At 47.7% G+C, this 12,543-nt stretch overlaps 1 protein-coding gene across 1 annotated transcript in view; it reads left to right on the top strand.

The window, feature by feature from the left end:
* The first annotated feature begins 3,669 nt into the window (after nt 1-3,669).
* The window catches only part of LOC142962424 (protocadherin-10-like), a 17,745-nt gene continuing 8,871 nt past the window's right edge, over nt 3,670-12,543 (top strand). Inside the window, exons 1-3 of the mRNA XM_076102901.1 lie at nt 3,670-6,183; nt 6,680-6,738; nt 6,949-7,055. Of these exons, the coding sequence (XP_075959016.1) occupies nt 3,670-6,183; nt 6,680-6,738; nt 6,949-7,055 (2,680 nt within the window). The remainder of the gene's footprint in view (nt 6,184-6,679; nt 6,739-6,948; nt 7,056-12,543) is intronic.

Consider the following 12,543-nt stretch of genomic DNA (forward strand, 5'->3'; position numbering starts at 1 on the left):
CCACAGCAGAGTCTTAACAATCAAATGTGATGATCCGATGTTCATCTATCATCAGACGGCCTGCATTAACAAACCTGTACCTCCTCCTTGTGAAATGGGATTGGCTGCCATGAGACACATGAAGCACATCCACTGTCAGGGAAATGTGGAGCTTGTTGAGTTCAAGTTATGAGATGGGAGTCCACAACTCTGAATGTACAGGTGCTGTGGGTGAGTCAGAGTCCTGTCCTATCCAAAGCCCTGTTAGTCGGCGGTAAATGCCAGATCTCACAGACACTTTCCAGTTTGTGTATTTGCCACAGCAGTGCAGAGAGGCTTCTGGCAGACTTTCTTGTCCCTTAAGACACTTAAATGTCGTTTGTCCTCCCCAACGCCTAAACGTGACACCACGGGAGAGACTCCACTTGTGTGGTAATTGATGGTGCGCTTGTTAAAGCTAACAGGAGGAGAGACAGCGCTTGGTTTCCCATTAGACGGCGCTCTCTGGTCCCTGTAGCTCTATAACACTTGATGCTGTTTTCTCCTGCTCTAATTATCTTCTGGATGGGGCTGCTTTAAGGCACCTTTTTATTTTTATGTTTTTGTAATCTATCTTACCGCTACAATGTGTGGGAAACGTTGTGATGTACGAGATGGACATTATTTTTACCCACAAAAAGCCGGCAATTACTGGTCGCTCTATTCTGTGTTTTTAACCCTTAAAACGACTTGAGAATAAAATGTCATGACCACGTTAATCAGGACGAGAAGGCGGTCTGCTGCCGTCTCAGTGTGTGCGAGTGGTGAAGAGCACTATAATCATATTTATGCAGTTGAATCAGTGATTGTTCATGTCACTCGCTCTATGTCTGACTGCACCGCTGACTTGATGGAGCTTGATTTAGGAAAATCTCTTCTCGGGGCCACTTCATGTTTCTCCTCCAGTGGCCTGTTCTGTGTAGCATCTGACAGTTTGCAGACATGCACTTATGCTGCCGTGTGTGTGTGTGTGTGTGTGTGTGTGTGTGTGTGTGTGTGTGTGTGTGTGTGTGTTACTGGGTGCAGCTCGTGGATGTGAATGTGTGGGCATTCTGGACCACGCTTACAGGGTGCAGCAGTGCAGTGGTTCACTAGGGGGAGCACTCGCTCTACTGCTCTCCTCCTTCCACTCCTCTGAACTCACACACAGTACTGATCTCACACTGAAGGCACGGGAGATGTCCTGTTACGGAAAAGGTCAAGATCAGTTCGCAGAAATGAGAGGAGAGGGGGAGGGAAGGGTGGGGGGGATAACTTATCTTATGGAGACCAGCAATAATTCAAAATGAATAAAAAACCACTTCTGCTACACAGCGTGGCTGATACGTGGTCGTGGGGTTTGGTCTACGGACCGGCTACACGAACAAGCATGTCCAGAGGTCCACCAGAGGTAGATCAGTCGCTGAATGACAGACGCTGAGAAACACACACCATCGGGTTCATTTTGTAAAGGCCGCTTTCAAAATAAAAATCTGTAAGACATCAGACCGTCACAAGAGTAGAAAGACACAAAGGGAACATACGGGCAGGAGTCGTCTTAGTTCTTCAACAACATTCAGAGTATCCAAAGAAATCGCAATCAGGGGATTCATTTGAGGTTTGTAGTTATAGTTAGTTATCCTAACCATAACCTGCACAACTAGTTCCCATTTCATCATTTGTGATGAACTGATTATGAATAACCAGGGTAAGAGGACTATGCCTTTGATGTCATGTGCATTTCCTTCCTTTGTGCAATACTAATGATCTAATGCACGTCATGTTTCCTGCTCCGCTTGGAAGAGTCTGCAAAACAAATGTAAAAAGCTGAATGTGATTCTCTGACTCAATTCAAGACTAGAGAGCCTTTAGTACACGACTGCTTTTAGTAATCCCGTCTGTTCCTATAGCCGACTTTCAGTACCGAATGCTTTTCATTTCGTTTTATGCAACTTTCTATTGTTTTCTCTGCCAGCGTGTGTGACGCTGCAGTGTTCGGCCAGCTTTCCTTGCAAAACAGGTTTATTTTCAGGTGAAATAATACGCATACAAAAGCATATGTCTATTGTTGTGCTTCATGCTCCTTTGTTTTCCTTCAAAAAAATGCTCTCCTTTTTGACAATACTGTCCCCACTGCTGTGGTTGGTGTCCAGTCTGAGCCAGTGTTGCTCTCCCCATGTGTATCACACATCACACATGTAGTAAACATCTATTTCACACCGCCTCAGTCTAAAGATCCACAGTAGACATACAATAAGATATTAGTTGACATAAAAAGACATATTTGTAACAGAGGGAATAGACTCATACTCAGAGTGTGTTGAAGAAAAACATCGTCCAGTTTTCCCTTCTAACTCCATCGGCTGGTCCACTAGAGACGATGCTGAACATCATTTTTCAGACGGCTGGCGGTGCTGGCTCTGAATCTCACTCTGGTTTACGCGCACTCCGCTAGGGGTCGTATGAGGTCCGCGTATGAGAGCCGCTCTCCCTGCCTCTCCGGCCCCGCTGCTTGTGTGGCTGGCTGGAGGAGAGTTAATATCGTTTCAACTACCGGCTGTAATTATAACGCGCAGCCTTAAGAAACAGCGCGCGAATGGCGGATGATTCCCTGCATACATATCACAGCATTTGCATGCATTACCCCGGTCTGTCCTCAGGCTCAGACGGGCCGGGGCCACCAAGTCAACAAGTCCTCCACTCGCGCTCATCACACGTTGGTTCATTATGGGACGCACTTTACGGACAGGTGTGTGTGTGTGTGTGTGTGTGTGTGTGTGTGTGTGTGTGTGTGTGTGTGTGTGTGTGTGTGTGTGTGTGTGTGTGTGTGTGTGTGTGTGTGTGTGTGTGTGTGTGTGTGTTTATGTATGTGTGTGTGTGTGTGTGTGTGTGTGGGGGGGGGGGGGGGGTCCAGCCTTGTCGTCCTCCATCCCCTCTTCTCTTTGGCGTCAGGGATGAGATAAATGAGAAGCCACTCGAATCAGCTCCGAGAAAGGCAGAGCGAGATAGAGCGGCAGTGAGGGAGACCAAGGGGGCCGAGCGGGGCGTTGACGGGCAACCCCGCTATCCAATCAGAAGAGAGCTCTCAGCGTGACTTACAGCCGCGGGGGCTGAGAGGGGGCGGTGCGATGCAAAAGAGGGGGGGAGAAAAAGAAAAAAGAAAAGAGTTGAGTGAACAGCGTCAGTAGAGAGTGGAGTGGAAGGGACCGCAGTGAGGGAGCAGAGTGCCAAGAGCCCGAAAGCGAGAGGACAAGTCGGACATTTACCATCAGAATATAGGGACAATCACAGAACACAAGACCGATCTGTTATTGCTTTGATGTGGATATTGATTTCCTCGTTTTCAAACTGCGCTCCAGACTGGTTCCACTGCGCTTCATTGGAATGCGCGCGGTAGCTTCTCCGGACACGTCTGAGAAGCGACACAGCAGAGCAGGGACAGAAAAAGAGGCTCGGCGGTCTTTAAAACTCCTTTCAGAAATAAAAATGCCTCTCTTCTAATGGGACAGATTTGTTTCCGGACGTCTTGTACATTCCTGGAGACTTTTACGCATTTTTGGAGACTTTGTCAGCCGAAGGAAATGGGTGATGGGACAGGATATTTTGCCCATTATTAACAGAGGATAATACGGTTTATAATATTCTCGACCTAAGTGCACTTGTTTCCCTGCGATGATTGTGCTTTTGATTGTCCTGTGCATCGCGGATGGAGTGCTCTCTCAGATACGCTACTCTGTGCCGGAGGAGGCGGACCATGGCACCTTGGTGGGGAATATCGCCGAGGACCTGGGACTGGACCTTACCAAACTGGCCTCACGCCGTTTCCAGGTGGTGCCCAGCTCTCGCACGCCGTACCTGGAGGTGAACCTGGAGAACGGCGTCCTGTTCGTTAGCGAAAAAATCGACCGGGAGCAGATCTGCAGGCAGAGCGCCAGCTGCCATCTCAACATGGAGGTGTTCTTGGAGAACCCGCTGGAGCTGTTTCGGGTCGAGATCGAGGTGGTTGACATTAACGACAACTCGCCCAGCTTCCCAGATACAGACATCACGGTGGAGATCTCGGAGAGCGCCACTCCCGGCACCCGTTTTCCCCTGGAGAGCGCGTTCGATCCGGACGTGGGCTCTAACGCTTTGCGCACTTACGATATCACCACTAACAACTACTTTTACCTGGATGTGCAGACCCAAACGGATGGAAACAAGTTCGCCGAGCTGGTCCTGGAAAAGCCGCTGGACCGGGAGCAGCAAGCGGCCCACAGGTACGTGCTGACCGCGGTGGACGGTGGTCAGCCTCCCCGGACTGGCACCGCGCTGCTGGTGGTCAAAGTGCTGGACTCTAATGATAACGTGCCGGTGTTTGACCAGCCCGTGTACACGGTGAGCCTCTCGGAGAACGCACCGGTGGGCATGCTGGTCCTACAGCTGAACGCCACTGACCTGGACGAGGGACTGAACGGGGAGATCGTTTATTCCTTCAGTAACCACATATCTAACCGCGTAAAGGACCTGTTCAGCATCGACCCGCGCACCGGGCGCATCGAGGTGCGCGCAGAGGTGGATTTTGAGGAGAGCAGCCTCTATCAGATCTTCGTCCAGGCCAAGGATATGGGGCCGAACGCCGTGCCCGCGCACTGCAAAGTGCTAGTCAAAGTCACCGACCTGAACGACAACGCACCGGAGATTACCTTCAGCACCGTCACCGAGTCGGTGAGCGAAAACGCGGCTCCCGGTACCGTCATCGCGCTGCTGAGCGTGACGGACCGGGACGCGGAGGAGAACGGGCAGATCCACGTGGAGATCCTCGGCGACGTCCCGTTCAAATTAAAAACGTCCTTTAGGAATTATTTCACCATCCTGACCGACGGCCCGCTGAACCGGGAGCAGGCGGACTCCTACTCCGTCACCGTGGTCGCGCGGGATAAAGGGACGCCCTCGCTCGCTGCCAGTAAGTCCATCCGAGTCCGGGTGTCGGATGAGAACGACAACGCGCCAACGTTTACGCAGGCCATATATGATGTGTATGTGACAGAGAACAACGTGCCGGGGGCGTACATACACGCGGTCACGGCTCTGGACCCGGACGTCGGGCAGAACGCGCTCATCAGCTACTCCATATTAGAGTGTGACATCCAGGGCATGTCGGTCAAAACCTACGTGTCCATCAACGAGGAGACAGGCTACCTGTACGCGCTCAGGTCCTTTGATTATGAGCAGTTGAAGGATTTCACCTTCATGGTCCAGTCCAAAGACGCGGGCGCCCTGGAGCTCTCTTCCAACGCCACGGTCAAAGTCATCATCGTGGACCAGAACGACAACGCCCCCGTAGTGCTGGCCCCACTGGGGAAGAACGGCACCGCCAAGGAGCCCCTGCCCCGCTCCGCCGAGCCGGGATACCTGGTGACCCGCATCGTGGCCATGGATGCGGACGACGGCGAGAACGCCCGGCTGTCATACAGCATCCAGAGGGGGAACGAGAACGGCATGTTCCGGATGGACTGGAGGACGGGTGAGCTCCGCACAGCGAGGCGGGTGTCGGTCAAGCGCGACCCCCACCAGCTGTACGACCTGCTGATCGAGGTGAGGGACCACGGTCAGCCGCCGCTTTCCTCCAGCGCCAGCGTGCTGGTGGTGCTGGTGGACAGCGTGGCCGAGGGCCGCGGCGCCGCGGACCGGGGAGGCACTGCCAAGGCCAAAGACGGGACCCTGGACCTCACACTCATCCTCATCATCGCCCTGGGCTCCGTCTCCTTCATCTTCCTCCTGGTCATGATCGTGCTGGCCGTGCGCTGCCAGAAGGACAAAAAGCTCAACATTTACTCCTGCCTGACCAGCGAGTGTTGCCTGGGCTGCAGCGCCTGCTGCTCGCGGCAGGGCCGGGCGCGCAAGAAAAAGCTCAGCAAGTCGGATATCATGCTGGTGCAGAGCGCCGGCAGCGTCGGCGGCGCTGGCACGGCTCAAGTCCCCGTGGAGGAGTCGGGGAGCTTCGGCTCCCACCACCAAAACCAGAACTATTGCTACCAGGTATGTCTGACTCCGGAGTCCGCCAAAACCGACCTCATGTTCCTAAAGCCGTGTAGTCCGTCTAGGAGCACAGACACCGATCACAACCCGTGCGGGGCCATAGTGACAGGGTACACAGACCAGCAGCCCGACATCATATCAAACGGCAGCATTTTGTCAAACGAGGTAAGAGTCCCTCTCATACCTACAGTTTAAACCCTCAGCATGTCTGAAGCCACTCACACACAGCTGAGACCTGGTCTCATTCTGTTGGAATACATGACAGATGTGTTTTCATACAAGAGTCTTCAACATTTACCCTCAGTTCACTGACATGTCTGCTCTACTAGTACATGGCTGTTATTGGGAGCTAAAAAACACAACATGCACTGACTTCTTTAAGATTAGACTCCCTGAGGGGGAGGCCGGATCTGAAACATTAAGGCTGCATGTTTGATGTTAATATAAAATCAAATCTGTGTATATTCATGTATGGTGGCTCAGAGGCTGCTGTGTGTGTGTGTGTGTGTGTGTGTGTGTGTGTGTGTGTGTGTGTGTGTGTGTGTGTGTGTGTGTGAGAGCCCCCCCTCCCCCAGCTTGAACTGTGTGGGTTTTCGATGGTGTGACAGTGATCATGTAACACCAGGTGGTCACACACTAAAAACTGGCCCTTCTCTTTCAGACCAAACACCAGCGAGCTGAACTCAGCTACCTGGTTGACAGGCCGAGACGTGTCAACAGGTAAATATGGAAAGACACTCTTGTCACATCTACCCCCCCCCCCCATGTTTATTGAACCTCTCGTGGGCCTACTGCTCCGCTCCATCCGTTGATAACTCTCGTTACTGTGATGATGATGATGCTGCGGAGGATGAGGATGGGGATGAAAACATCTAGAAACTGCTATAAATATATATAGGCTTCGATTTCACGCTCTCTTTTGTCTTTCAGCTCGGCGTTCCAGGAGGCGGACATGGTGAGCTCCAAAGACAGCGGCCACGGAGACAGCGAGCAGGGAGACAGCGACCACGACGCCACGAACAGAGGCCATTCCTCCGGTAAGAAGCGGCTTCTGCTGCAAAAGTGTGCGTGATCGGCCTCTTTCTCCGCTTGCTGGGTTTACTCGGTTCAAAGGGACAAATGGATGTCCCTCTGGCTTCTGTAGGACTGGAGTTAGCTGATTAGGAGGGGGGCGGGGGTGCAGGTTGCGGCCTGTCTCTCCTGCTGGGCTGCAGCACATGGGAGTTTGTATGTATGTGTATCCATTATTGCAGAGTTTAAACATTAAGAACTTTCCCCAGTGATCCCAGTACTCTGGGTAACATAGCTGACAGTTGCTAGGGCGGTGAATTAAAACATATATTTTAAATATAATTAAAAACAAATAAAAAACATAACCATGTACCCAACATAGCTGACAGTCCATAATACTTCTTGACAATGCACTACAGACATACTATTTATAAAAGAGAAGACACTTAGAGAGAAGTGACGTCCTGTCATGCTGCTCACAGGGTTTTTGGGACAAACCTTTTTTTAGTTGCAGGGTAATGGACATTAATAAACTGAGATATGTATTTCATTTCATAATTTAAAGTGAAACAAATTGTATTTTTCCAAAGTATTTAGATTTTAAAAATATGTAACATAAAGAATGCTAACTTGAATGGTTTTTAATCACTAAATGAAGGACATTGCATAGCTGTCACTGTAGGAACATCAAGACAAAGTCAAGCTAAATGAAATAAAGTGTCTCCATTTGAAATATGCGTTCCCTTAATCTTTTTAAATATGAGATTTAAAAAGAAGAGAAATAGCATGACCGTCAGTGGACATGAAATGTACTGAAGAAGTGAGAGCTCATTTGAGTTCGGGCTAACAACGCTGGTGCTGTTGTACGTTTGAGGCTTCCTGGTTTCCCTCTGGTGAAGAAGAAGAAGCTCAGCCTGGCTATTGACAGAACCCGATCCTGGTCCCTGTGAGCGCCCTTGATGGGCGTCTCTTCATATTTGCCCCCCCCCCGGCGCTGCAGTTTGGTACATGGTGGTGTTAATGAGGAGCCCACTCCCCATGAGCTCGGTCACTCGGTTGCTGGAGACCACTTGGCGTGCCGGGCTTCTTAATGAGGCGCTGGGCAGCGGACCAAATAGGTTGCTGCTCCATCGTCAGAAACAAAACAGACGATTCAGTCGTTCATTAGAATAATTAATGCGTTCACTCGTGCAAATGCTCTCTCTCCCTCTCCGACCACATTCTTCCATACCCATCCTTTTTTCTCTCCTCCTTCCTAAAGCAACCTATCTGAGCTCTTACAGCCTGGCCCCCACTGACTCCTCGGGCCCTCTGTAGAAAGGAGTCTGTCGTGGTCAGCACGGGGGCCCTCACATTCGGCCCCGGCTGGGTTTACACAGACCCCAGTGAACTGAAACAGCCCCCATGTATTAGCTCTAGCTAGCTCAGAGTCAGAACCCTCGCAACCGCTTCAGCTTTGAGTCTTTTTTCCCCCACTGTGGAAGATTGTCACTCCTAATGTGGGCCCGAGTCATCCAGCTGCTCCATGTGGAGGGACTCGTCCTATTTTGAGTGCATCAGCATTTGATGTGCGCGCTATCAGCTTCTGGTTCTGGTGTCGATGCCAAAGGGAGACTTTATGGACGGCTTACTTTGAGGAATATTAACCCTTTTAAGACAAAAAACATTGTTATTTCAAATCCTCTGATCATTTCAGAGGTTTGTGCTCTGCTTCCATGTCTTGTTTCAGACTCGTGGAAAGAAGACATGGATCTCTTTGTCTATTTGACCTGTAGATTTCTCCTCAATTCACCAAAAGTTACCATTACATTATGCCTCATTTGCATATTTTTCTTCAGTAGCTCTTACTGTCATTCCTCTCTTTATTCTGAAGGTTTGTTCAGATATCATTCAGAGCCTGATTTATGCAACAAGTTATTACTAAAAACATGGAGAAAATATTGTCTCTTTTTGATTTATGGAGTGATTTATATATATATACTGTATATATATATTTCCTCAGTAAACACCTTTGACTTTAATGTGTTAACACTATGACAGATTCAATGTTCAGATTTATGCTCTGGAATCATATGCAAATGAGTCCATATTTAATAAGATAATGCCTCATTTGCATGTTTAAATATAACATTCCTAATACAAGACATAATTGTATTAATGTCTGTAATCAGTGGAGGACGTTTCATGGCGATATCTAGCAGTTGAAACGTTTACCCTACTCACCTGTCGTGTCGGGGCTCCAGGACGTCCACACATGAGCCCCAGCTCTCTCCACACTCAACAGTCTGTGATACACGTCTCAGAAAGCCCTGCAGTCCAAAACCAAGACCTGCACAGAGAGCCTCTTCACGGCAGGCCGGAACTAAAAGATGGCACCGCAAAACTTCACCGGTTAATTACTGACAATTATTTTTTGTAATAATAAGAGTTTTTAGGTGTATGTTATGTTTAAATATGATTCCAGAACATTGGATGAAGCCAGGTTTAAAATTCTTCTTTCTAAATATTTTTACTAAGGGAATATATATACATACATACATATATGTATGAATCAAAAACAGACAATATTTTCTCCATATTTTTAGTAATAACTTATTGCATAAATCAGCCTCTGAATGAGATCTGAACAAACCTTCAGAATAAAGAGAGGAATAAAAGATATCTTATATAAGGACATTATTGGTGAAAATTATAAAAATGAATGTTACGTTTAAATATGCAAATGAGGCATTATGTAACTGTTGGTGGATTTAGGAGAAATCTACAGGTCAAATAGACAAATAGATAGAATCCATGTCTTCTTCCTCGAGTCTGAAACAAGACATGGAAGCAGAGCAACCATGTATTTTTCTTTTAATGTCGTCGAAACACGAGCAGCCGTACAAGAAGTGTTAACGAGTGAAATCAGGAACTCTCATGAGGAAGTATCTTATCAAAGATGATAAAAGAATCAAAATGTAACGGCACATTTGGCACAGTTTGAGAGGCTTTGCTGCTTTGGACACATATTTTCATTCTGAGGCAGCCAGCTGCTTTATGTCCTATTTAGAGTGCGTAAGCTCTTCCTCTTCACACAGCCTCACTGCGTATCTGTGTGCTGTGTCCAGGCCCGCCAGCACTTCACTGCTGACTTTGAGTACCCTTGGTGTGGCGATGGGAGACGGTTACTTTGTCGCCGAGTTATCAGCCGGGCTTAGTGCTTTTAAACAGATTATTTGCTCTGCATTAAGTCTTTGTTTGATTAGGATAATTGATAGCGTCCCACCAATGTGCTCCCGCAGTGCTGACGGAGAGAACACAGGCTTTTCCGCTCTGTGTGCTAATGCGGTTTGTCAGCGGCGAGGGTCCGCTGCAGCCACGTCACTGTGTAATAGATGCTAATGTTAAGTAAACACGTGTCCATGTCACTCGTCTCTCGGCTCTAAAGGGAAACAAACTCAATCTGTTTTTGTGCTGAGGTGTTGTATTTGTCCATTTAATCAGATTCATAGGAGCATATTGTTTTTTTTTCATCTTGGGCTGTATATGTTGAATTAAAGCATGAGCATCACACACTGACAGACAGATATTCCAATGACATCAGCTGGATGAAAGCATCCTCACAGAGGAGGATGCTGCTGTTCACCCTTTCTTTTTCTTACCGTGTTGGTGGTGGTACAGTATTGGTACAGGTACGTGGTGGTACAGTATGTTTGACAAGCAACCACTACGAGATTGTCGACGCAGCCGTTTGTGTTCTTGTTCCTGCAGCTGGCGGCGTTGTGGTGCCAACACTTTTTTATCCTTCAAGGACGCACTTAAAGAGTCAGAAAAATCAGCTGTTAAGGACATATGACCGGGATGAAACACACACACACACACACACACACACACACACACACATACTCAACACGGACTCAACAAAGATGCCGAAATTATATTGCAGGCTTTTCAGTGTGTGCTGGAGAGTGACAGAGAGGGGGAGAGAGAGAGAGAGAGAGAGATAAGGGGAGGATTTGCAGTAAAGGTCAAAAGCAGGAATCAAATGAACAATTACTGCACATTAGGTGTCATTACACAGTGCCGTGTGCAGGTATGTGTGGGGTTGGAGCGGTGGTGATGATGTGGTGATGATGTGGTGATGATGTGATGCCTGTTATACTTTGGTATGAGACCTACTAACTGCCTCTCCTACTGTAACACACTGTTGTCATATATGCATAATGTGCTACTTTTACAACACGTCTATGGAAAACAGCCCACAGCGATTCTGTTTACATTTCTGAAGCTACGGCCCTCTCAGTCGGAACACAAAGACATATACACAAAATATCCCAAATCTCATGCACTTCATTCCAAACGGCATTATCTAGTGTCTTTGGCATTTCCTTCGTAGCGCGCTGTAAATATAGAACATTCTGGTTTTCTTATCTGAACTTTTCTTTTTTCATACGAGTGAGCGACGTCAGATCCAGCAAACGCTGCTGGCTTCTGATAACCGTGTGAATGAGCAGAGATAACATGATGAATGACACCTGTGCGTTCATGTGAACTGAACATTTGCATAATTAATGCTCCAATAACGCCGTGTAAGGCAACGTGTCCCGCCCCATGTGTCCTGTATAGAAGTCCTGCCTTCAGAGATCCATGAAGGGAAGTTTTAACAGCGCCAGCAGCAGAGTGAAGGGACCTGCTAGAGACAAAGGACCGGGGACATGAGAGCGCAAACTCAAAGTAATGACATAATCCGTTAGTAAAACACGTAGGATGGATAACAGCAGAGTAATGTCACATGACTGCTACGACTTCTGGACCAATCAGACATCGTGAGAAAATACAAAGTACAAGAAAATTGGAGATTGCTCCAAGTTTTCCTAAATAACTCGTATAAATCACTAAAGAGGGAATGTGTTTTAACTGAAGACAATATGAACATAGTAACTGTATTTTACTGTAAACATAATACAGTGTATTGTAATTACAGTCCTCTCACTCGGCCTTCATTGTTGTTCACATCAAAAAGAGCAACCAACCCTGAACTCCTGTTTATAGGCTCCAGGCTGGGATTTCTAAATGATCTACTTGGTGATTTTCACAGGTGCATTCTGGGGGCAGGTTATTGATTATTGAGTCAGTCATTTTGTTAATTGTGCCACAAGTACTAGTTGTTGTGTCTTCCCAATTGCAAAACCAAAGAAAGAAACTTTAATGAATGACCGAAATGGAAAAACTCAGATCTGTTTTTGTAAGAATAGAAATATGATATTGTATAAATACTCCACAAGCAGTGAAATCAGTTCAGTGTCTCACTCAAGGACACTTTGACATGTAGACAGGAGACGGTAGTCGAACCGCCAACCTTGTGGTTTGAGGACGACCCGCTCTTCTCACTTATTCAGGGCCTCTTACATATATTCATACATATTTCATTACTTACATAGATTTTGAGTGTCGTGTTCCTGCTTTCAGACACACTGATTTTATAGCCGAAAGAATATATGGATGTAAGATGTATGCATGCATGCATGAATATAT

The sequence above is a fragment of the Anarhichas minor genome, unplaced genomic scaffold (assembly GCF_050575085.1).
Source record: "Anarhichas minor isolate MPS153535 unplaced genomic scaffold, ASM5057508v1 ptg000028l, whole genome shotgun sequence".
Classification (NCBI taxonomy): Eukaryota; Metazoa; Chordata; class Actinopteri; order Perciformes; family Anarhichadidae; genus Anarhichas; species Anarhichas minor.